This window comes from Rhamphochromis longiceps, linkage group LG6, assembly GCF_057381845.1.
Source record: "Rhamphochromis longiceps isolate RC_006_pf linkage group LG6, R_longiceps_female_GT1.1, whole genome shotgun sequence".
Classification (NCBI taxonomy): domain Eukaryota; kingdom Metazoa; phylum Chordata; class Actinopteri; order Cichliformes; family Cichlidae; genus Rhamphochromis; species Rhamphochromis longiceps.
This window is the reverse complement of record NC_140562.1, coordinates 28,495,063-28,521,079: the sequence shown is the minus strand read 5'-3', so window position 1 is coordinate 28,521,079 and position 26,017 is coordinate 28,495,063. Positions and strand designations below refer to the sequence as shown.

General features: G+C 39.6%; 3 protein-coding genes across 9 annotated transcripts in view; 2 read left to right on the top strand and 1 right to left on the bottom strand.

Annotated features, from left to right (window-relative positions):
• rbfox2 (RNA binding fox-1 homolog 2) overlaps positions 1-14,770 on the top strand; it is a 41,449-nt gene extending 26,679 nt beyond the window's left edge. For 3 of the 7 annotated variants that reach the window (XM_085410068.1, XM_085410072.1, XM_085410073.1), the window contains 10 exons: positions 587-757; positions 1,254-1,307; positions 1,452-1,544; positions 5,536-5,623; positions 5,826-5,882; positions 6,936-7,086; positions 7,662-7,707; positions 10,591-10,679; positions 11,881-11,953; positions 12,336-14,770. In XM_085410068.1, coding sequence (XP_085266194.1) covers positions 587-757; positions 1,254-1,307; positions 1,452-1,544; positions 5,536-5,623; positions 5,826-5,882; positions 6,936-7,086; positions 7,662-7,707; positions 10,591-10,679; positions 11,881-11,953; positions 12,336-12,380 — 867 coding nt within the window. In that variant the 3' untranslated portion in view covers positions 12,381-14,770. Of the gene's footprint in view, positions 1-586; positions 758-1,253; positions 1,308-1,451; positions 1,545-5,535; positions 5,624-5,825; positions 5,883-6,935; positions 7,087-7,661; positions 7,708-8,121; positions 8,159-10,590; positions 10,680-11,880; positions 11,954-12,335 lie in introns of those variants that run through there. The other 4 variants (XR_014912134.1, XM_085410071.1, XM_085410069.1 and 1 more) reach the window with 4 other exon arrangements.
• Positions 14,771-18,704: 3,934 nt separating this feature from the next.
• Positions 18,705-21,632, bottom strand: LOC146668198 (retinal cone rhodopsin-sensitive cGMP 3',5'-cyclic phosphodiesterase subunit gamma-like). The gene is made up of 3 exons (XM_085408617.1): positions 21,515-21,632; positions 20,145-20,258; positions 18,705-19,368 (listed from the first exon to the last, which is right to left on the bottom strand). The coding sequence occupies exons 2-3, from the start codon at positions 20,246-20,248 to the stop codon at positions 19,251-19,253; spliced, it is 222 nt and encodes a 73-aa protein (XP_085264743.1). The 5' UTR covers positions 20,249-20,258; positions 21,515-21,632; the 3' UTR covers positions 18,705-19,250.
• A 1,933-nt stretch (positions 21,633-23,565) lies between these two features.
• On the top strand, positions 23,566-25,546 carry LOC146668197 (retinal cone rhodopsin-sensitive cGMP 3',5'-cyclic phosphodiesterase subunit gamma-like). The gene is made up of 3 exons (XM_085408616.1): positions 23,566-23,855; positions 24,547-24,662; positions 24,777-25,546. The coding sequence occupies exons 2-3, from the start codon at positions 24,559-24,561 to the stop codon at positions 24,892-24,894; spliced, it is 222 nt and encodes a 73-aa protein (XP_085264742.1). The 5' UTR covers positions 23,566-23,855; positions 24,547-24,558; the 3' UTR covers positions 24,895-25,546.
• The last annotated feature ends 471 nt before the right edge of the window (positions 25,547-26,017 follow it).

Below are 26,017 nucleotides of genomic sequence, written 5' to 3'. Positions count from 1 at the left end.
TATTTTTTAAATCAAATACTACAGCGTCACATGAAATAAAATTTACAGTGAATAAAAACAGTCATGGTTTTCATTCGTTGTACACTGCTGCTTATAACCAGAGGCAATACAAATATGTTGAGGTTAAATCATTTATTTATTATGTTCTGTCGGTTGTTTGAGTCAATTCACAGATTTTTGCAACGGTTTTAATTTTCCCTTTAATAATTTTGGACTCTGTTCAAGCAACACGCCAAAAAATGGGAAAAATACTGTCTTTGTGTTCTTCTCACAGGGAAAAAGCACAAAATATCGATTATGAAACATAATCGATATTTTGTGCTTTTTCCCTGTTTCTAGGCAAAGCGAGTACTTGGACATTTTTCCTGTTCAATCCATAATTTGTGCAAGCTGATTAATGAACTAATCAGCACAATAATCAGCTGATTAATGGAAGCAGCGAGCAGCGCCTACTGCAGTGCAAATCTGACAGATGACAGTCTGTCAGCTAATGGTGCATTGCGTATCGTCTTTTCGCAACCCTAACAAGACCTCTTTGTTTTCGTCTGTCTGTCTCTGTTTGTCTTTTTGCATCCTTGTGTCTAAGCAGTCAGATGGGTCCTCCCAGATTGACGGCCAGTCTGGGGTTGGCTCGGGAGGTGGAGGCGGCGGGGGGAACGCTGGAGACGATTCGGACTCCAAGGCCACCCCCAAACGCCTTCACGTATCTAACATCCCCTTCCGCTTCCGAGACCCTGACCTACGGCAGATGTTTGGGGTAAGCGGACCAGAACGTTGCCTTTTTTCCCCTCCACTGTGTATCGTTACATAACAGAGTAAAATCCCCTCTAAACTAAACCCCCCTCATCTAGTGACTGCAGCCCTTTGCTATCTTCTAGTGACGCTTATATAAAAACAAGGGTTTGCCATGCTGTTTTTTTGCTGAGCAGAATCCATTGTTTTATTTGATTATTTAGATTTTCAGCTCTCCAGCAGCTTATCTAAAGTGAAGTGTAATAATCCGGCCTGGTTCCCTCCAGTTTTGCAAGAGGAACGGCTCTAAAATGCAGTGCAGAGAAAAGAACAGAGGAAAGGAAGATATGGTAGAAGACCTAGCAGCCAGTGTAGGCTCAGTGCCAGCTCATCGTGGTTGAACAGTGCTGACACCCCGTGGCGAGAAGCAGTGTGTGTGACTTACATGCTCGCTCAGCTTCTTCATTTTCCTTCTCTTTTTTTAATTAATTAATTCATTATTTTCCTGTTTCTTGTTTCAGCAATTTGGCAAAATCCTTGATGTGGAGATCATTTTTAACGAGAGGGGATCGAAGGTAGGACACTGAGGAAAAAGAAAACATGTCAGGCATTTCAAAATGCAGCAAAAAAAAAAAGAAAAAAAAGAAGCTTAACTGCAATCTCCTTCTCCTCCTCCTCCTGCGTCTCCTTGTCGTTTCTTTACCCTCCTTTGCTTGCAGGGCTTCGGTTTTGTTACGTTTGAGTCGAGCGCAGATGCAGAGAGGGCCAGAGAGAAGCTCCACGGCACGCTGGTGGAAGGACGTAAAATCGAGGTAACGGCACGCTCGCCTCTTTTTCCTATTTTAATTTTTTTTTTCAACAGTGACCATTTTCTCCTCTGTGTCCCCTCCATGTCCAACTGTGACCTTAATTCTTCTGGCCCAGAGAAGGTTTCCGGATGGCTGTTGTTTAAACCCCCCTCCCTTCGGCTTCACTATAGCATGGTGCAGTGGTGCCGCACGCAAAGGCGTCTCTTTCGAAGCCACTTCCTGTTGATGTTCGTGCTGTTAATGCTGTTCTCGTTCTTCTCGATATCGTGCGCTGTCCCATTGCACCTTGATCCTTAAAAGTCGTGTGGTTTGCAAAGCATGCTGGGTGGAGTGGCTACACAACAGGCATGGCTGGTGAGAAGTCACTACGACACGATTGCTGATGATATCTGCTTACATCACAGCATGGATGATTTTTTTTCCTTCTTTTTAAATTACTATTATTTTTGTTTAATCTGTCTTCCTGCACCTTTTCCATCATCCTCATCATCATCGTCACTTCTTCCATGATCATGACGAGTGGCCATTCTTGATTTATGGTTGTGTTTATGACTGGATGAGCAGTTAAAAGCCTCTCAGTTATTTTCCTCTTGGGTGGGGGGGGGGAGAAAAGTGCTTGCTGCTGGTGTAAGAGGCTACTGTATGTTGCATGGATGGAGCACTGGCTCAGATGTTGTCAAGGATTTTTCACTCTTTTCACTTGAAATTGCGCAGCTGCCACTGAGTCGTAGTTTTTTTACGTTTGGTGTGTTTACGAGATTGATGCATGATGGGCGTTGGGGTGGGGCATTTTCAGGGGGGCAGTTTTGGGAATAAGGCTGCTGTGAGAAGTGTGGTGTCATTTCTGATGCTTTTGTAAAAAAAAAAAAGCCAACAAAAAACACCCTTTAATCTCAGATGTGCAAGATGAACGGTTAAAAATAAAAAGAGAAGTGTTGTTTTACACACACACACACACACACACACACACACACACACACACACACACACACACACACACACACACACACACACACACCTGCATCCAGCGCTCCTGAAAAACAACACTAGATCTCATGGAAGTGCTTTTTCTTGTGACTTATTTTTCCTTTTTTTTCCTTTAATTTGTTAGCATGAGCTCGGATTTCAGTTGCAAATGGCCTGGGAGATCAAATACACCGTGCTTTCGCCATTTGCTCTGGCTCTTTTGATTTTAAAATCACGCTTTTGATTTTTTTTTCTTTTTTAAAAAAATATTTCTACTTGCTACTAAAGCTCTTCTGCATGGTCCTGAATGTCCTGCTCTCTTCTCTGTCTCTTGTGTGTGGGTGTGGAGAATGTTTCAAAAAATGAATAAATAAAAAATATGGAGGGTGGAGACAGAACAAACAAGTGAAGAGAATAGTCATCCCCTCTCCTGTCCTTTTATTTCATTGGTCCTCCATCTTTCTCCACTCTATTTTCCCCCCCACCCGGCCAGTCAGTCTGTCTTTCCCACTCTGTGTCCCATATGCATCTTCATCTCTTCTGTCCATTCCTACCTAAATTTCTCTGTCCATTTCCCCCTTCCTGGGATGTAGTCAGGTAGCACAAACACCAGAGAGTGGGAATCAGTTAGACTTTGAGTGATAACTTTGTCAGTTATTTGAATATAACCTGGACAATACTATAACGTGTAGTTTCCTTCCCCAAGTTATATTTTAATTTCTGACGTTTTCTGTTTCCGTTCTATTTCTTTCCTTTGTTCGCAGAGGGTTTTTTTGTTGTTGTTGTTTTTTTAATTGTTTTTTTAGAGGCTAGATTGTTGTGATGTGGCTGATTCTTGTAGGTGACTGTTGACACGTGACCTGTTACATCACTTCCTCTCTACCACAGGGTGGGGGTTGCTTTTCATTACCTCGTTTTGTTTATGTTTACTTTTTTTTTTTTTTTTGGTTTTTTTGGTTCATCATTTCTTTCTTACATATATTTTCTCTATTTCCCTGATGATTTTTGTATGTTGTTGTTGTTGTCAGTCTCCACGGTAACTGCTCGCGTGTCCTCACGCCGTTTCCCTGCCAACGGTAAGTTGTGTACACATGGCATCATCTTTGAATGACCCCTCCCCCCAACCCCATCCGTCCAAATGAAATTAAAAAGAATAAATAACGATGCACCCAACACCCAAATGAAGGACTCCTCTTACTTAAGGGAGGCTTGATTGGTCGATTGACAGAACCTGATTGGCTAATCCTGTGATTGATTTGGGGAGGTGGTGAATGAAACGATTTACGTGATTAGCCATTGACCGCATGGCATTACAAAAAGGCCACTTGTGTAACTGAATGTACTGCATCTATCTGCAAGTGCAACAACTATGACTACCACTTCTTATGCGTTCATTCCAATCACCTCTCTAACTGCATTCAGCATTTAATTCCAGAGCTGTATCCTGCATGGTTTACTCTCTTTCTCGTCATCTGTATGACGTCATATAGTACTATGTCATCTCTCTGTGTCATGTGTCAGCTGATAGCTGCATTTTCTGCACCTTAGTGGGACAGCATGCTAAAGCATGTGTGCAATGTTAGCTTAACTGGAGAGGGGATAATAGTAGTCTGTATATCATGGCGTGCTGTAGTGCTTGACTACAACCTTCTGCACCAATTTGCGGACTGCAGACAGTTGCAGAGATACGGCTGTGCAGACGTGACATTTCCTCTTAAAGCTGTACCTGTGGATGAATAGTGTGTTGCCCTAAAGGGGATGCAAGCATATCGTAAAGCAATTTTACTAAATGTGGTAATTTGAGAAAAAAAAATACAAAAGATTTTAAAAAAGCTGTCATGAAATAATTAGTAGAATTTTTTTAAAATCAGCGACAGCTTTTCTTTGTTCTGATTTCTGTTAAGCGGTTTCCTTGTTTTCGATAAGTTTGGTTCTGGATGGTGTGTGTTGGTGGTTGTGTGCTTCGAGGTGTTTCTGGCGTGTGACACTGATCTGAAATGCCTGGCAGTGTTTCACAGCCGTGGTTTCTGTTTGATTTTTTTCATTTGATTTTTATTTTTTGATTTGAGGAATGATATTTGCATCCCCCATCCTCTCTGTCTTTTATCTAGACTTTTTCTCTTTCTGTACTCGTTCTTGCTCCATCCATCATTTCTCCATCACTGCTCACGTACAGTTAGATCCAATGTAGGCAAACGGTCAGATGAATGTTGTACGAGTGTATTGCATCTTATTGTTCGTTTGTTTGAAGAACTGCACATTTGGATGGACTGTTCACTCGCTGTCTCTCTTCTCCACGTCATGTGTGTGTTTTTTCTGTGTGTTTTCATGTGGACTGGCTCCTCCTTCTGCATCCCTTTTATATTTCTGTCCTTTCTCTGTTGTTCTCTCTCCCTCCTCTTCCTCCTTTTTTCTGTATGATGTGTATTTGATTGGGAGGGCTGCCGACCTTATTTGATTGGTCTCTTGCTGCATCTGATGCTTGCTGACTGGCTAGTTTTGCTCACCTCTGGTGATGTGATGCGCTCTTGATTGGCCGTGTGTAATTTGTGTATGAACTCTTCGATTGATGTTTTTTGCATTGTGTTCAACTGATGAATCTGCCGCTTAATTCACCTTCTTTTTCCCTCCTTTTTTTTAAGGTAGCAAAATAATGGTCTTGGATTTCTTTTTGAATGCCTTTGATCTCAGATATTTTGTTGTTTTCTTTGTTCTGTGTGCCAATGGTTGCATTGTTTGCGTGCAAAACTGCCTGACTACTCACCAGGATCCTTGTTTTCAATGTCTTTCTCCTTCAAAAGAAGCGCATGCAACAAATACCATCGCTGCTCATCAACAGAATTAACCCCTGTCATAAGTACAAAACTGTGAAAAGTAAAACGACACCTCACTGAATATGAAAGCTCCAGTAATCATATGAAGTGTCACAGACAAAACTCAGCGTAACCTGACCTGTGATTGGACTGTGCTTGTGTCAACCATTAAAAGTGAATGAAATGAGCCTCTGATCACTTTCTTTGGTGTCCAGGTTAATAACGCCACAGCCAGAGTGATGACAAACAAGAAGATGACCACGCCGTACTCGAACGGAGAGGGCCTTGCGGCACTGCCATATGGTAATGCATTTTGCACGGTTGGACCAGAGAGAGGGGGCAGAAATTATTGTCACTAAATTAAAGCGGCAGACACTACCCCCACCCCCTCCCCAAAGAAACAAACAACATGCAAGAATGAGTAAATGTCGTGTGAACCCTGGCTGCCCGTCGCTTCTGTGACACGTTTCTGTTTACATGTTGTTGTCAATTTTCTTTATTATAGCTGGATGGAAGCTGAGTCCTATGGTTGGAGGCATTTACAGTCCTGAGCTCTATACAGGTAAGAAAGCCTTCCTTTATTCTTACCTGACTGATACCCAGCAAACATTGCTTGCATGTCTCCCAAAACTGATCACAATAAGAGGTCAGGCCAAACTTTTCTGATTTTTACAAAGTGCAAAACACGGTTCAGATTATTTATTTATTTATTTATTCTTAACAATGACAGCTAATTTAGCTAGCACATTGTTGTGTGAATGTCACCTCAACATCTAATGACATCTTTTTTTAAATAGTTAAATAGATACCCAAATTACATTTCACTTGTTACCGGAAGAACTTGATGCATCACACGCTTACACTTCTCCCCTCGCTGTCTGCGATGTCAGCATCTTAAACTCAGGAAGGAGTGCTACTACTGACACGTGAAATCAATTAACTCAGTGGGAGAAGTGGTGGACCCGAAAGTGTGAGATTGTGAGTTTGAGTCACTGTTGAGGTGTTTTGTTTTTTCTTTCCCATTCTCTCTCCTTTTTCATTGAGAAACATGTTTTCATGTAGATTTTTTTTTAATCTCATCTGGGAATAAAATTCCTTGAAAAGGAGAGCGATGCAAAACAAAATTCTCAAAACTCTTACAAGGATATCCAGGTAACGTTGAGGTGACCTCAAACTGGCGTTATGGTAACTTCTGCGATGTCAGTTGAATTTTTTTCCCGGGGGACTATTATTCAGTCGTGACTAGACATCTAGAAAATACCGCCAGCCCGAGAGTTAGTCTGCATCGAAAAGTTTGCTGTGTATTGGAGAAAAAAGAAATGCAAGGATTACTCAGCGTGCTGTTCCAGTATTTTACAGCTGTTTGACATTTATGCTTAAAAATGAAGGTGCAATACTTTCTGTGTGTTAGATAGATTTATAATAGATGTTGATAGGTCATCTTTAGTTTTTAGTTGAATTTGAATACATCAGTTGAACTCTGGGGAGTTATAGCAAGCATTTGCTGCTTTTTATTGATTTGTAGGACAAATGATTGTGATTTCAGTCAATCTAAATGTTTAATCGACATCAGTAAAAATAAACCGTGTTTTAATTCTGTCTCTCTTGCTCTCAGTACCAGGGTTTCCGTACCCAGCAGCAGCAGCAGCAGCAGCTGCCTCGACCGCTGCAACCTTTCGAGGCGCTCACCTCCGAGGTCGTGCTCGGCCAGTGTACAGCGCAGTCAGGGCCGCTGTCCCACAGCCTGCCATCCCCACCTATCCTGGGTAAACACACTCAAAAATAACAACACCGCTAATAGTGACGATGATGTCACAGATCGGATCAATCGTCTTCTTAGAAGCATGGCTGCACTTTTTATGTAAAAAAATAAAAAATAATGCATGCTGTGTGTTTGAATATAATTTTTTATTGAGAGTTGACATTGATGGTTGGCTGAGCTGAAATACCATTTCCTTGTAAGTCCAAAATGGTAATGATAGCTACATTGAGTAGTTTTTTCAATGTCTAATAAGCAGCCGAAGAAACAGTAGTATCACTTTGAGGCATTTGCATACAAAGAGGTGGTATTTTTGTCCTGCATGTTGCACGGTGTGTAATAATCTCACCCTTCTTTCTCTCTTCTCTCTCTCACAATCTGTTTGGCACCGTTTTCCCATCTTTCCCCCCTCAATCGTCACTCTTCTTTGTTGTTTTCTGCACTGCCCACATGGTGGCGCATCACACCATTTTTTTTCCCCTTTTGTTTCGTTTTGTTTGTTTTGACTTCCCACCACCGCTCCTTTTTCTACTCTCTATCTGTCCTCCCCCCTTTCTCCTGTATTATCTGTTTCTCTCTCAGTGTGATGGCCTATCAGGATGGTTTTTACGGTGCAGCTGATCTCTATGTAAGTACGCCTGCCTCTCCTCCACTGCCTCCCTCGTCACCTACCTTTCCCCTCCCCCTTGTTGCCTTGTGGGTTTTCAAGTGTGAAATGGCACGGATCAAACCCGTAGAGACGTGTACTTTTGAGTGTTTTGACTCATCACCGCTTGACATTTTACTGAAACTTAAACGAGGCCTTTGATTGAAATCAAAATTTGCACAGTCTCACATTCAACGCGCCAGCGTTCGCTTAGCTGTCCAGCACAACACGGCAAAACCGTGCACTCATTCGTGAGTAGACTCCTCTAGGGTTTGTCTCTGTGCATTTGTGAGTTAGTTTGTACCAATGTGATTACGAGTGTGTGCCTGTGTGTAATGGTGTGTGTGCGCGCGTGTGTGACCAGGTTGACAATAGATGTTTCTGTTCTCTCTGTAGACTAGTGTTTCAGGACATTAGTGGCAGATTGCCCCAGGTAGGGTTTTACACACTCTGTGTGAGAGCCAGTGTGCATCCTCCTCGTCTCCAATGACTGCGTGCTGCTAGACATTATTGACCATCTGAGATTGAAATGCCTTCTCTGTCTTCTTCTACTAACTCACTGGATTCTGACATGGGCGGAGTTGCGGAAGGGGGAGGAAAGAATGCAAAACACATTAGGAAAAAACAAAACCAAACGGCGGCTGGTCTGATATGTTTTTCTGTAAATTAAGTGCAGTATCCAACGGAAGTAGTGGAAAAGGGATCGAGGGATATACGTTTGGTCAGAGCTTGAAAAACTCGATTGAATCTGATCTATGCTGACACTTCAGCTTTCCATTAGTGTGCACACACACGCAGTGTTAAACACATTCATTAGACCACCACCAAATGTTTGGTTTATACCACAAGTGCCCTGAATTAACAGGATTTGTAATTAGCAAAATCATTTTTTATGTTTCTGTAATGGTTAATCTGCCAGTATGCACAAGCTCTTACTTTTAATGCTAATTATTGTTGTAACTAATGAATTAAAAATGTACTGTTTGACAGTAAAGGCAGAATAAAATAGTAAAGCTTTTTTTTTTTTTAATTAAGCGGCTAAATTACAGGTATTTACTTGCATCCCTGAGCAGAAAAACATAGTTTTAGTGGTTTTAATGTTAAGCTTGATTAATTTCTGACCTCTTAGGATGCTCGGCTCCACTTTGGGTGTAAAAATATGAAATCGGTCTATTTGTCTAATAAACATAATCCTTAGTCTTTGAACAAGACTCATTTGTGTTTTCTTGTATTTATGACAGGTGGTCTAATAAATTTGTTAAGCCCTGTAGACCCGAACATGATCTTTTTGCTTCTTGTTGATGGAACAAACAAATGTTAGGCTTCATGTTTTAATCACTGCGTTTTGTTTTCTTTATTTATTTTGTGAGAAACTCCCTGAAAATTGGGGTTGAATCGCCGTTGTCATTTTTGAGTCCGAACGCTTGTTCATTTTGTGAAACCTGCTTTTTAAATTTCACTTGAGCGATCGTGCACCGTAGCTTTCCGAGACGTCGCATTTCCTGTATTAACGAAGATGAAATAAGCTAAATAAGTAATACCCAAACCTGTGATTTGAGTACAGAGAGTACTCGCAGTTTTAAAGGGATGTAGAGAGAGATTTTCCTTCATCCAATTAGCAGATCATTCAGACCCCTTCCAGGAATCTCCCTATCTGTTTCACCTGTGGCATGCTAACTGAATCAATGTCAGCATGCAGACATACTTACAAGGCTGACTCCCCGCCCCCCATCCCGTGTATTTTCCTCCCAAATCTTCTCCTTTTATTTCTGCCAACCTCCCTTTTTATTCATCCTTTCCTCCTTTGACTGTTAAAGTAGACCTTTACTAAAGGTTCTTATCTAGTTCAGTACTTTCTCTTCCTCTTCATTTTTATTATTATCAGACCCTTCTTTTCTACTCTTATGTTCTCTGTGGTTTCCCACCTTCCCTCCTATCCTTTTCCATCACCTCTACTTTCTCTGTCTCTCCTTCCCTCATCTTCCCCTCCTCCCCCGGTCCAGCCTTCCTCCCATAGCAGCAACTGTGTGGTCCTGAATGCAGGAACTGATTCCTTAGGGTAGAATGCAGTGGTGTGTGTTTCTTTCCTTATTTATTTATTTTTGTTTCCATAGGGATGTTTGGCCTAATACACTGTTTGTTCTGAATTCGGGAAAGCATGCTGTGTCTGTCAGTGATTGGTTGCTGGCCATGTGAGAGTGTGTGTGTTTGCCCTCTTTTTTTTCATTTTTTAAAATCCGACTGGCTGACTTGTCTTCTTACACCTGTAGTTTTATTTTTGTGTCTGTTCATCAGCTGTTCATCCAAACGTAGATAATGACACGATCATCCTGCCACTCCTTCCCCTTTCTTTAACTGTGTGTTTTTGGTAGGGGAACCGGGGTGGGGCACAGTTATGGCTGTGAACTCTCTCTCCCTTCATGTCTAACTCACTGTGGGATAGATGAAGGCGATTCAGAGCTACAAACGCTAAAAACAACAACAGCATTGTGTGCAATTAAGGGTATTTTTTTCCCCACATTAGCCATGAAGTGAGAGAGCCACACAGAGCCTGAGCTACATCCTTGTGAATGCTGTACTGCACCAGATTAGCCAGTTTTGCTGACTGACTGCTTGTTAATCTCTCGCTCTCTTCTCAGCAGTTTTTTTTCTCACAATGTAACACGTTAGATTCACTGCTAGTGTTTTTTAATAGTCTGCAGAGAAAATATGGCAAACTTTAAACAAGACCTTTCTCTTCTTTCCGTCCCGTCCTTCCTGCCCTTTCATTGCATCTCTTTTTCTCTCTCTCTCCTCTTTTCCTCTGCTCCACTCTTCCCCTCTTCTCTGTCCTCCACCTCTCTCGTCTCCATCGACTCCTCACAGGGTGGCTATGCAGCGTATCGATACGCCCAGCCAGCTGCAGTAGCAACGCCTGCGGCGGCAGCAGCTGCAGCGGCAGCTTACAGTGACAGGTGAGCGGAGTGTCCTGGACACTTTTTTATCACAATTGCTACTTTTGCGTAACTACATCGTGTCAATATCGATATATTAAAAACATTAAAATACTCTGGAAATACTGTGAACAGCAAGGCCTATCTCATGCACCAGCATCCTGAGGTTACATTAGCAACGTGAGCAAACTTTTACAGAAAAACCAGGCTTAGGTTGACAAAGCTACCTCCTGATTCAGAGCCTCAGTCACACGAGTAAAAATAAGACAGCAACCTTTTTACATCTAGGAGAAAATCTGCGGCTGAGTCTGTCTTATGGCAACGTTTCTGGGAGGTTTTGTTTCCTCGACGATCTCATTTTTGCAGAAAAAAGATAAGATACGATAAGATGACCTTTATTAGTCCCACAGGTGGGAAATTTGTTTTGTTACAGCAAAAGTGCAAAGTTATGCAGCAGATATTAGAAAACACTTGAATGCAATAAAATACAATAGAATAAAATAGAATAATATATACAATAGAATAAAATAGAAATACAAATACTATATACAATAGGAAAATATAAAAACACAACAATATAAAATATAAAATACAAAAACACAACAAAATACAAAAAATAACTGAAGTCAGATAATTTTATTTTACTGGATAAAACAGATATTTGCAAAGTTTAAATTTGAGGATCTATTGTACAGTTGAAAAAAAGTGATAAATTGCAATATTTATAATTGCAGTACTGAGCGTCTGGTGGTTCCCATGTCAGATGCATGTAGAGGTGATTGTTGTCATGCTTGTGTCGACTGGGACGCCCTTACAAAAGAGACTTTAAATCTGAGGAGTCATTTAATCCCGGTTAGGTAAAGGTTAAATACAAAAATGAACCTTTAGCTTACACGAAACGATGTGATCTGTTCTTAAACTTTTGCAGTGTCGTGTTTCCTGATCTAAAATACAGGGAAAAGTTTAACATTTTGTTGACGTCCTCCTCTGTAATTTGAACACTTTGGGTGGGCTGTATGTATGACACTGTTGTAGTTTCTAACAGCTAGCAGAAAAAATACTAATAAGATAAAATTAATTTTGTGTGCCTAACTTTCTTCACATTTTGAGGTATCTTGGGCCTTCTTAAAAAGACACAACACTTGTTTCTCTCCTGCACTATGTCAGAATCATTTTGCAGCTAATCTAAATCAGCTTGTGTAACCCTTCCCCCCCCCCATAGTTATGGACGAGTTTACACGGCAGATCCCTACCACGCTGCACTTGCCCCAGCTGCCTACGGCGTTGGAGCCATGGTAAGTCCACGTAGGGCGTGAATACTGTTTTGTGGTCTGTTCGCAAGAAAATGTCAATATTTTTAGTATTAATCAGTATTGTTTGAATATGTTATGTTGTAGTCACTGATTAATATGTATAATAGTGTTTATGCAACTAAGAAAGAGCCTGAATTAAGGAAAAATGAGCAGTTTTATTTTACCAATGTGTATCTGGCATAAGGGTTCTGTGTACTTTTATTAGGCTATGCGTACACCAGCAACTCGTGTTTGACAAATCAATTCGTTTTGGTCTTTTTCTGTGATGTATTGACGAAAATGACGAATCACAGCTTGAAACAACTGCAATTCTGACTCTAGTGAACGATTTTATTCACTAAGTGTTCCTTTTATTGCTTTGTAGGCTACGCTGTACAGGGGAGGCTACAGTAGATTTGCTCCCTACTAAAGACACTACATTTCCCAGGAGCTCCTCTCTTCCATTGAATTACTTTGAAAGAGCTCCCCCTGTTGTCACGGAGGTGGACTGCACCCAGTTTTAAAACGTGGACTTGACCACAAAGAAGATATTTCAGATCCCACCCCAGAGCAGTCCCACGTTTTCTTATATACGCTAATACAGAAATAGAGGAATGCTGTATTAAAGACTGAAGGATGGCCTTAATGTTAAAAAAAAAAGAAGAAGAAGAAGAGAAAAAAATAAGACTTAAGATGGCCTCCTTCCCTATTGCACGGCTGTATTATAGTCTCCCCTTCTTATTCCCTCTGCACTCAGCAGCACAAGATTTGGGACAGAGCCCAGATGTTCTTCCAAAGGCTGCATGTGGATAACTGACACTTAAAACAGCCGTCACCCGTGTGCGTGTTTGTGTGTGTGTGAGTGCATGAAAGAGCCGAGCGTTGTGTGGCCTGCACACGCTCTCCGCTGAAGGAAAAAGAAAGGGAAACACACAATGGAAGTGTCCACAAAACATCAGGGCAGTAGGAAGAAAGACGGTGCGCAGAAAGAGCACCGAGAAAACATTCTGAACCAGAATGACGAGTCAAATGATAAAACCACCCACGGATGGATTTTATAATTCCTCCTCGACGTGGGCGGATAGTAAGGAGAGGATTTCCAATCCCGCGGTGTTCTTTCTGGCAGAGGGAGACTGAATGTGGCAGCTTGGAGAGATGATGTGACGGTTTATAACGCTATAGAAATCACGTCCGAAAGCTGAAGGAGGGAGGGTTTATTAGAGCTGTTCCTTACCTCAAGTTTTCTTAGTATGTGGAAATGGTAAACCTTTAAACTTAAAATTGTTATATGCAAAGAAATTAGTTTAGAGAGAAAAAAAAGTTACCAAATTATTATTATTAATGATATTTGTAATTGTAATTATTCTCATTATTACTCTTATAAAACCATTCTTATGTTTGAGTCAGCAGCCGCTGCTGTCATGGATTCAACAGTGAACCCTGGGGTTAAAAATCATTAACAAAGTACAAATATGCTGTCAGGTATATGAAAACAGCTTATATCCGTGCACGGGACTTCACCCGACACTACAAACATGGCAACACTACACAGAAGAAGAAGGGGGGGGGAAAAGGTTCCCGTTTAGTGGAGTTTACACCCAAACTAAACCCTGGGGTTCAAATAGTGGTTGGTCCTTTTAGTGTAGGAATATATTATTTGGATCCCCCTCCCCTCATATTCCATCTTTTGTAGAGTGTCCAGCAATGGATGAGTCTTCCTGAAACATACTTCTGTTGGTATTGTGTTTAAGATGCTGCAGCAGCAACTGCTGAGCAAGAGAGAGAGATTCAGTTAGTGAGTTTGTAGTAAATATTTAAATGCAAAACACAATTGTGCATATTTCTATTCCATTGTATTCTATATTTCCAAAATGTGGCTTTTTTTTTATTTTTGGGCTTTTGTTTTTGTTCCAAAGATTTGTAGAAAGCACATTTTTCTGCCGTATGTATAAATATATTATCTTTGTTATTGTTATTATCATAATCCTACAGCTGTTTTTATTATTTACTTTCATCTTCTGTGTTGTTCCTTGTCCTGTAAGGTGCAAGGACATTTTCAAGTGACTTTGTTTTTTCTCTTGGGAGTAAAGTTCTTCAGCTGGAAAGCATAGCTGGTTGGGGACAAACAAAGGTATGCGTGTCACACCACCAAACTTTTGTCCTTTTGGTTGACTATTCAGTCATTTTTTGTTTGTTTGTTTGTTTGTTTGTTTGTTTTTGATTGATCATAGGATCTGCTAGCTTGACATTTATCATATTTCAAAATATACAGTAACACTTTTTTTTGTGTACGTGTGTCCATGTTTTGCAAGCGACTGAGCTATTTGGAATGAGTGAACATAGGCCTGTAGCACTTGAGTTAAAGCAGTCTGTATTGTTTTGGTTTGAAATCTTAATGATTCCTTACATTTCACTGGCTAAATCTGTCAGCTTGGCTACTCTGGATTTGTTTGAAAAAAGTGTTATCGCTCATACATGCACAGGTTAAGGTTCCTGGCGAAAAACAATTTGTCAGCATTGGGATATGAAGTTGTTTTTATCCATCTTCAAAGCTACCTTTTGTGTTTTCTGCTTCTCACAATCAGGAAAACATGCTTTTCATTAACATGCTTTTTTTTCTCCCTTTCTTTTAAATGTGCTGCTGTTGGATTTTCTCAAGTCATTTAGTGTTACTTTAAAAAAAAATCTCCATATTAATGTAGAATGTGCTTCAGACACTTTTAATTTTTCTTTTTTTTTAAAAAAAGAAAAAAAAAAAGGCACTAGCCAAAGATGCTAACAGTACCCAGCATGTTCTGGCTTGACATGTGCTACACAAAATACTCTAAGATGGACTTTTGGAGCCACTGAAGGCATGGACAAACCAGCATGAGCGATACTTGTCGAGTTATATATAAAAAAATAGTTTTGCATGAATCTTGTGTCTTTTCATATTTGATTCCTGAGCAGCAGAGCCCAGCTGCGTTCTTCTTTACCACTAAACTCCATGACAGGCAGCTAGCGAATCTAAGCTAGTTAACGCATCAAAGAGCACAGTGCTGTTTGGCAAAAAGGCCCGGTGACAAACAAAATGGCTGCCGCACAAATGACACGTGGCAGCTTCATTTTTTTTCCTGACGTGGTTTTCTTGCCAGTGTATTATAGTAAACTATGTGGTCATCCTTCATAGTTGCTATGGTTTCTCAATGGACAGTCCCCTTTCCTCTGTCATGTCTGTATTCCCCCTTGACTGCCATTATGTTTTTTTGTTATTGAATGTCCATATAAAATGTTTTATATAAAAATGTTTTGTTGTGATTGAACTTCTCAGATTGTTTTTTTCTTTCTATGCATTATTAAAGTGGTTGAGTCTTATATTATAGTGCAGCTGGCAAACCCGGATGCAGATTGACTTTTATTGTCCACACTGGCCACTGCAAGCAAACTGTAACCATGATACTGTGTTCATGATAATAGGATGAACATGATGGTATCTACTATAAATAAGCATCATTATTTATTTCTACTGTCCAATCAATTTATTCCACAGTTTGTCACATTACCATCGCCTTATTTCAAAATGGAATTCATTCATTTTTCATCCCATAATGACAACGTGAAAAAAGTATTCACAGCCATCTCAGTGAAACTCAAAATTGAGCTCAAGTGCATCCTCTTTCCACTGATCGTCTCTCAGATGTTTCTGCAACTTGATTGGAGTCCACCTGTGGTAAATTCAGCTGATAGGACGCCTGTCTATGTAAGGCCTCGCAGTTGATAATGCATGTCTGACCAAGCCATGAAGTCCAAGGGATTATGTGTAGACCTCAGAGACACAATGTATCGAGGGAGAGATCTGGCAAACGCAACAGGAACATTTCTTCAACAGTGACAGTGGCCTCAGTCGTTTGGAGTTCGGAACCAACAGCATTTTTTCCTAGATAGGAAGGCCCTTTTACTAAGGTAGAAGGTCCTTAGTCAGGGAGGTGACTAATAACCAAATGGTCATTCTGAACCTTCTATAAGGGTACCCATTTCTGCAGCACTTCATCAATCCGGCTTGTATGGTAGAGTGGCCAGACGGAAGCCACTCCTCACATAAAAGCCCAACGGGAGTTTGCTAAAAGGCAACTGAAGGTGTCTCAGACCATGAGAAACAAAATTCTGGTCTGATGAAATAAAAATTGACTTTTTTTTGATGTGAAGAAACCAGGCAACCTGGCCACTACCACCTATAGTGAAGCATGTTAGTGGCAGCATTATGCTTTTTGACAGAGGACCAGTCAGGGTAGAGATGAATGCATGTACCAAGCTTGTAGCGTCATTCTCAAAAATACTTAAGCTTGTAATTGCTGCCAAGGTCCTTCAACAAAGTATTGAGTAAAGGCTGTGAATACTTATGTACATATTATATTTTTTGTTTTTTATTTTTAATACATTTTCAATAATTTCGGACAAACCTTTTCACTTTGGGATTATGGAGTATTGTGTGCAGAATTTGGAGGGGAAAAATAAATGTATCCATTTTGGAATAAGGCTGTAACATGACAAAAAGTGGAAAAAGTGAAGTACTGTGAATACTTTCTGGATGCACTGTACTGTAGGTGTATCTGTTTCCACCAGAAAATCCACATTCAACTTTTAGCTCAGTTTTGGTCACAAATAACTCTTGTGAATTGCATTTGCCACTGCCATTTCATTAGGTACAGCTGTTCAACTACTAGTTAATGCAAATATCTAATCAGCCAACCACACTGCAGCAGATCAGTGCATTTAGGCATGCACATACGACCAAGAAGACCTGCTGAAGACATAGTTTTGGTGACAGATGGTCAAGATGGAATTAGGCTTGAAACAGCATAAAAACACTGATCCATTCTGTCTTGATGGTTCAGACTGGTGTTGGTGTGAGTTCACTCTTCTCAGATGGCCTGAGGAGTCCACAGATTTTAATCGACTAGAGGACCTTGGGGATGTGCTGAAGATTCCTATCAAGGATGTGCAGCAACAAATATGCAGCCAAAGGGGGCAAAATGTAGTCCAACCCAACACTAGCAAGGTATACCTATTAAAGTCTGGTCAGTGAATCCGGCTCTTCTCATCTGTAAACCCAGTAGTTTGACTGAAACATCAAAGCACTTGGAGAGACACACACAAATCAGACCTCCCATCGTTTGCTGACAAAGTCAAGTGACTTGTTAGCATGCTGATAAGGATTTTACACTGGATGAGTGTGCTAGAAGTAAAATGACACTATCACAGATTTTAATGACCAACGGAGAATTATTTCAGTTCATCCAATCTAGTTGAGGGCCAAGGAGCAAAGCCGGGTAACCATCTATTTTGTTTTTATGTTTTTTTGCACATCTTCTTACTTTTTTCTTTCTGCTATTAAACTCTATGTAGACTAAAGATATAAAATTCGGGTCACTGTCTGACCTTCAAGCACTCTCAAGCCCTTGAGTGAAGCTGAAGGTGGCTTTAAAAGCAAGTGTATTCTTCCGTTCTTTGGATAAAGCTGAACAAGCATGAGCAAAATTCTAGTTTCAATGGGCTGAATTTATTTCCCCCCAGTCACAAGATGAAGTGGCAGAGACCATCTTCAGATAAAGCCCCACAAATGTCTTATTTTCATTTTACAAAAACAGTGTAACTGTCCACAAGGTTAAGGTCATACCTCATCAATCCTCTCATCTATTCCCAGAAAGTTGATCGTTCATCCTATTTGTAGTGTTTTTAGTGGGAAAAAATGCTTTGTTCAAATGAACACAATTTACTTTCTGGGATTTCCTGTTATTGAGCATGCACTGAGACTCTTTCACCTAATAAACATTTTGACTCCATTTTGAAAAAGTGCAGGCCTTAAACTGGGTCTAGATTCTCACAGGCTAAAAATTTGCAATGAATTTTCACAGCTTACAGAGATAACCTTCAGACAAAACAGATGGTTTTGAGAATCTTCCACAGCTAATTTGCAGACCACTGAGGCTGATTTAGTAAATACAAGTGAGGAAAGTGGAGGGTTTTTTATTTGTTGTTGTTGATTTAATTTTTTAAATCACAATCAGAACAACCTGTGATTGTGCCCAAGTGTTTGGTTGGCAGTATTTGTGAAATACTTTGTTCATAACCTCAAATAGCAACCTGACAGTCATTGATATTACCTGGGAATCATAACAAAGGTCCATAAACAATGTTGTGCCATATCATTGATTCAGTGGATTACTGGATAAGTGAAAGCTTTAATCTTGTGTTGAACACAGGAAGAAAAGAAAAAAAAAAACGAGGATCACAAATATCCATGGAAAGCAGTCTGTGTGATCGATATCTATACATAAAATAATACATTTCTGTCTGTTTGTCTGTTTCTTTGTCCGCATACTACTCCTACATGATCAGGAGTCGAGCACCCAAACCCGACTTGCAGGCCCATCTTAGGCTTCATAAGGTTCTTATCTATATCAGATTTCATGACATAGCCACGTTGCCCAGCAACCACCTATCAAATAGCTATAAATGACCTATGGGAGCTATATAATTTTATATAATTTACGTTAACAAAACTAAATTTTTTCATCATATGTCATGAAACCATGAGGTTCCCTTGCACGAGTTTGTGATAATACATGTAACTAATGTTGAGATGTTTAAATCTCTGACGTTGTCTGGCTCGCATAAATGTTTGTTTTCTTTGATTACCTTAAAAGTATAGTATCTGTTCAAAAAGACACAAAGGTTTTTATAGGGGAAAGTATTTATTGACATAACTTCCATTCCTACATTAATAGCATGTGCAACATTACATTCATATTTCATAAAAATAAAAATATTTTTATTTATATATTCATCATCATCTGTACATTAAGAAAAAATAACTCCAAAGAGGTGGAGGACGGGCGGAGCGGAAAAGGCAGAAGAGAGAAGGTTTAGTGATGATGCAGCTGTGAGGAAACTTGCTTTCAACATATCTGAATGGTCTCTCAGAACAAACAAACCAGCACAAAGTACAATGGAGGGAGTTTGGAGGAGCAGGTTGACACACGGACACCTCAGTGAAGCATATATAAATAAATAAATGTACATAGAGCTATTTAATGTAATATATGATAGCTTTGACACATAGTTGGATCAACCTTGAGGATAGAAGGTTTTGTGTAATTTTTCCCAAACTACATATGGGTGTAACAACCACAATAAACTTCAAGTCGGGATTTGGGGAGGGGGAAAGCCTCCTGGGCTGTGAAGTGAAAGATAAGAGGACTGAGTGGAGGAAAATTAGTGCAGGGAGGTTTATAATTGAGGAAAGGGCACGGGAGGGTTTCTAGACGATTCCATATTTCGCCAGGTCGCTGAGCTCCATGTCCCCAAAGGCTTCCCATGGGCAGACCACTGTGAAGTCTGTACCGAGACCCTCCATGCCGGGGATGTCGTCTCCGAATCTAAAAAAAGCAACAAAAGTATGTCTTAACTCTTGACCTGCTTTCACTGTGTATCGTTTAATGAGTACTCAATATCAGGTGTGTCAAACACAAGGCCTGGGTAAGACTCCAGTCCAGCCCACTGGATGCCATCGAAGAATATGAAGGAGGGGTTAGATTTGGACTTTTAACTGTATTTTCATAAGTTTTACACCTTTTCCCACTGATACACACCTCTCCCATAATATACCAAAATAATGAAGTAATATAGAAACTATTAGTATATTTTATTATCTACAATAGAGATTTCTGAGTTTTAGAATGGGCAGTTAAACTTCCTTAGACACTTAAGATCAAAGTGGGGTGTACATGGCCCACGATGTAAATTGAGCTTGGCGTCCATGCTCTGTACTATGCAAAGACTATACTCGAGCAAGGATTTCATGTGTCAAAGAAAGCAGAAGAGTTCTGTGATTGAAATACTATCCCCTGTGATTGTTTAAGTATTGTGTTGCAAATGTTAGTCCAACAGTCGATGTAACTGTTTTGAAACTAGTTTAGCAAAAATAATCCAATCGATCACAAGTTTGATCCGAATACCCGTGAAATTAAATATTCACGAGCCACTGCTTTAGTCTTCAACACTGTTCTATTATAGGATGTGGCAATATGATTTTTAAATGTCATCCCTCAAGCTAAAATGGACTACTATCTCCTAACTGTCATGCGCTAGCTTTAATATTTAGTGCGGTTGGAGCGTGAAGTATTAGAAATGTTGTGCCGTGTCTTCCTCTCACCCCTTCTGGCCTGGTTTGGGGGCCTTGCTCTTGAAGGTACGGGCTGTCCTCTGTTTGAACTTGGGAGGTGCCTTCTTGTCAGCAGGTGCAGGTGCGTCTGCCATTGTTTATGATCTGAGAGAAAAAGAATAAACAGTTAATCACTTAATCTTGGTGTTTAAGACCATTCGTCGTCCTCCTCCTCTTTGATGATATAACACTTGCAGCTTAGATCAAATTATAAACCAAAGCTACCATAGCACCTTAAGCTTTGTTACACCATCAGTGGCTATTTTTACACCTTGACTTTTGAGTTCATGTGTGGTCAAGTTAACACGGCATATATTTAGAGACCAGGATTTCTGCTAATTCTGCTGTTAGACTGAAGGTTAACCTGCGTGGTGTAAATAATAAGCTCGGGTATAAGGGGATTTGACCTGAACAACAATTTCAGTCTACTTTAATCTGGTCTTTTCTTGGCTCAGTTGACTGTGTCATAGTTAAGCTCATCAGTGCTCCTGATTACAAATGTGCTTTGACCTCACTGATGGACTTTTGTAACAGCAAGCAGATTAACTCCTAAGTATCCCACCTTTATTCAACTTTTTATAATGTAGTTACAACACCTTGCTGCTTTTTATATATATATATATATATATATATATATATATATATATATATATATATATATATATATATATATATATATATATATATATATATATATATATATATATATATATATATACATACATATATACATATATAACATTGCAATTGTGTACAAAAACACAACTACATAAATAAATTAATCATTTTAAAGAAACTAATTAATGAATATTTTTTATTTGGTTTTCCGTAAAATTTTAGTACAAATTAAATAAGGCTATAGTGACAGGTGTTATAACATGCTGAAATAATAAGACAAATAAAAGAGTTAAAAGGATGCCAGTGTAAATTAATTTTTCCTTTTGAAGGTTTACTTGAAGGTTTTTGTTTTTTGTATCAAGGGGAGCGATATATTTCATAGGTTTCTGTTAATTTCGACATTATTTGCAAACCCCCCCACAAATAAGCCTCCCTTGGCTGTCTTACACAATTAAAAAAAAACTTATAATGACTTTTTAAATGCTTTTCTAAACAGCATTTACAAAATTGAAAGCATAAAGAAGAAAAAAATGATGTAAAGAAGACATACAGTGCACAAACTTTAAACTATAAAGCTTGAAATGATCTTTTGGTTTTATTTTTTTAGAAATGTGTAAAATATATCTCCAAAATAAAGTTCTTAAGTGACTCTTACTCTTTAATTCTTCTCTTAGTAATCTTCACTGCAGAATGGAAAGTCAACCAAAGCTCACAGCTGAGTGAAAGTCAGAGTTAGATCTTACCTGTTGTTGCAGTAGCACGGGTGGCTTCTGGATTATGCCTCTCTGGTCTGTTCGTGTTGTTGTAGTCTATGGCTTGCTCCCTGCTTATATACTCTCCCCTCTAATCCCTCTAACATGCTTATCCATAGCTTTTCTGTCCTATTTTTTTACAGCACGGTCTAGGTTTTTCCCTTGATTAGCTTAGGGAGTGGCCTTATATGTTCACCCTAATGCGTCTTGCCATATAAAGACATATGTTCCTTATATAATGAAGCACAGCGGAGAAGAGAAACTAAGAGGTTCATTCAATGATATTAACCTGTTTGGGGCTTGATTCTGACTGTCAATAGAGGAATATTTTCTGGTAGATGCATTTTACCAAATACCTTTTTGTTAATCTACATAACAGTTGAGCTTGAAATCATAATCAGCTGATCGTGATCATTCTTAATTTGAAAAACAAACAAACAAACAAACAATAAATTTGACCAAAAATAATAATAATAATAATAATCCAGTCCTGCCCAGAGCTTTTAGGCACTTCTTCCAGTATTAATCAGATAATTAAATTTAGGGAAGCCCCAGAAAAGCTGTACAGTAGCCTTAAAGCTCAGATTTTCTTTCTTTCTTTCTTTCTTTCTTTCTTTCTTTCTTTCTTTCTTTCTTTCTTTCTTTCTTTCTTTCTTTCTTTCTTTCTTTCTTTCTTTCTTTCTTTCTTTCTTTCTTTCTTTCTTTCTTTCTTTCTTTTTATTGCCTTACATTAACTGTAAAGACAGCATTAGTGTGTTACTACCTGCAGACCACACCTGTCACATTGGTAATCATTCATTTAAAGGTCTACATACTGTACCTAGGCACAGTTCATGCCATGTGTTGAAGGATTAAAAGCTGAATAGCTAAGTGTTCTTTATTTGTCAGCATCTGATTTATCACCTGAAGAGAGTTCAGGGCACCTCTGCTCTTACATCACGTGGTGCTCCAGATCCTCTTGAAGCTATGTCAGGACACATTTGTTTACAAATATTATCTCCAATCCATGAAGAGGTGTAAAATATTAAATTTGGGTAAACAATGGTAGAAGAAATGATGGTTACCCCTTCAGTACAGTGAAGTCAGTGAAGGGATGCAAAATTTTACCCTCATAAATATAACCTCATGAAACACACAGGAGGGTGATGAGATTGTGCACAAAATAATTTACCTGTACTTGAAGTACAGGTGATAACAGGACTGAAAGAATGAAACACAATCAAAATGTATAAATAATTTCCTTAACTGTCACAATCTAATTTCCATATTTTCTTTTTTGTTCAGCATCGCAGCCTTTTGACGATCACAGAGCCACATTGAGATGTTTTGAACTTTGTGACATGAGGCGTCATCCTGCATGTGAAGCAGCCATCGCAAGATGTGTACAGTGGTGAGGTGTTCTGCTGCTGTAGCCCATCTGCCTCAAGGTTTGACCTGCTGTCTGTTCAGAGATGCTCTTCTGCGCACCCTGGTTGTAACAAGTGCTTATTTAAGTCACACTTGCTTTCATGTCAACTTGAAGCAGTCTGGCAATTTTTCCTCCAACCTCTGGCATCAGCAAGGAATGTTTTGGTTTACCCGAAGAACTGCCCACTGAATATTTCCTCTTTTTCAGGCCATTCACGGTAAACCCTAGAGACGGCTGTGTGGGAAAGTCCCACCAGTTTGTGATACTAATACTCAGACCAGCTCATCTGGCACCAAAAGCCAAGCCAAAATCCAGAGTTACTTAAATCACTTTTCTTCCTCATTCTTATGCTCGATTTGAACTTCATCAGATCATTCTGATCGCGTCGACGTGAATAAAATCACAGAGTTGCTGCCACATGATTTACTAATTAGATATCCATGTTAGCAAGCAGTTAAATAGGTGTGCCTAATGAAGTGGCAGTGAATATTCAGTAAATGATTGCATGATTCAGGTAGAAACTGATGCGTGTGGTGATCGATGGGTGATTGATTGATAATGTAGCTATGGCAGTTAGATAGACAGGTATCTTTCTCCATATTTAGATTTGTGTGTTAATCACTGTCGCCCGCTGCTGCCCGTGAATGGCTCCTCTGTAGTTTGCTTCAGTTTGCACATTTACAGGCATGTCTATCTTGAAATACACCTTGTATTTATATCTCACTATCCTTTATCTCCTCTATTTGTGGCTGAGCTGGTTCAGAATAGGGCAGAGCTGGCACATCACAGAGCGAACATCTGAGTGGATTAGCAGCTCGGAGGACTTTAAAAACGGGTCGTCAGTCTGAGAGAGACACCACAAGTGAGAAAACGACAGACTCGCCAGACAGCATCAGAAAAACTCTTTGAGACTTTGAACAAAAGGTGAGATGAAACTGCAATTTTGTCAGCTCTTGTGCGAGGAGTTTAGGCTATTATTGCTTTGTATTACCTCAGATTCTTTTCTGCTTTTGTAACTACATCCTCACAGCAGAGAAAAACAGAGCACTGGCTTTACAGCTTTTCTTTTCCTTCCTGAGTATCACGCCTGAAATGGAGTTGAAATGAGACATTTCATAAGAAGCAATGCTTTGTGATGGCCTTTTTGTAAATACTGCTCAAGGCACTGTTGGATTGGATTTGGGTGAACTTGCTGGTTGAGGATTTTATTTCCAATGGTTAATGCAGTCATAATTTAGTGATTTGCTTGGTTGTTTGCAAGCCTGAGTGTGAAATATAAGTGTTTCCAGAAGGGATGTGCAATGACTCCTCTGTAAAGAGGAGATTATTGATTGCTGTAGCCGAACAAAGAAAAGAGGCAAATTCAGTTTTATTTCTATAACAACCTTTAGCACCAAGGCACTGGAACTGGTTTATGTAAGACAATAAAAGGCATGAAGAAACAGCATAAAAAAAGAAACCCACAGAAAGTGATTCACAAAGATAGAAGAATAAGCAAAACACATGCTGAGAAAAAGAAATTACAAGTTCTCCTCCAATAAATCTGAATTGTTAGTGGTATCTTTGCAGGAAATCAACATATTACTGTTATTTTTTAACCTGTTTTCTCTTTCAGGAACCAAACACAATGGCAGACGTCGCAACTCCCGCTGACAAGAAAGCACCTCCCAAATTTAAGCAGAGGGCCGCACGCACCTTCAAGAGCAAGGCGCCCAAACCGGGCCAGAAGGGGTGAGATGCTTTCTTTGTTTTGTTTTTAACATCACACGTGCAGCTTTTCTTCCATAACTTTGTCTTTCTTTCTGCTGGTTTTGCTCATCAAAGCTTGTTGTTTCTTCCAATTAGATTTGGAGACGACATCCCCGGCATGGAGGGTCTTGGCACAGACTTCTCCGTGGTCTGCCCATGGGAAGCCTTTGGGGACATGGAGCTTAGCGACCTGGCGAAATATGGAATCGTCTAGAAACCTCAACTGTTTTCTTGGACCGAGTCCTCCTGTCTCTCACCTCACAGCCCAGCTTTCCTTCTCCTTCCCAAAATACCCATCCTCATATTCATTGTCCCTCATGTAATTTGAGATACATTGCACACAAATTGATCAGCTAGCAAAAACATTGCAGCATTTAGCTGTTTTTCTTCTTTTTTCCCCCCTGTTTACCCCTCATGTGGTCCTACTGTCAATTAAGCAGCTAGAACTCTACGACCTGCACAGAGGACGCAGATTTTGATGTTTTAGAGGTTTGACCTGAAAACAAACCCCCTCACACTCTCTTTTGTCTCATGCACTTTGTCACCCAACCCTCCCCCCACTTTTCCACCAATGCTCCATCGTCCTTTCCTACTTTTCCTAATCCCCAGCTTCTCTTCATCTCCCGAACCCCTCACTTTCATCTCTAATAACCCATGCAGAGAAAAAATAATATAAAAATGAATAAAAGACAGTTTGATATCTGTGATATCTTTGGACTGTTCTTCTTAACTCATCTACCACCTCTGCTCGCCAAAGCTGCTGATTAACATTGCACAGTCTATTTTGTGTATTAGCAAATTTCCCTTGTGTTTGTGTGTTTGTGCTTTTTTTTCATTATTATAATGAGAAAGTCTATAATTCACAACCCGCCTGAGTGAATTAGATAAATCCTATATTTTCTCAGTAAATGGAAATATTTTTAATGAACTCAATAAATGAGAATATTTTCCACTAACTACGTGTCTTTGTGTCTTAGCTCATATTAACACCGAAGGTTTAATTTAGGATTTTGCACACAGCAGTACAATAACCACAGACTCTGGTCTGATTCATTTGCAGGGTATAAAACGGTAAAATCCACAGTTATTAACTCAAATTGTTTTAAAAATAAAAAAATAATAATAAAATAAAACAAAACCGGCTTCAGGGATAAATTGTGAGCAAAAAATTGAAGACGAGGAGCGTAACTGAATATACTGTTTCCATGGCAACCAGACCTACTTATTCACAGAAGCAGTCTTTTGTTTTTTCTTCACCAGTGCAGAGAAAGGTTTGATAAATGAACACTGCAGCAAAGGTCGTGTTAGGTTAGCCGATCAGCATCAATTAGGCCGTG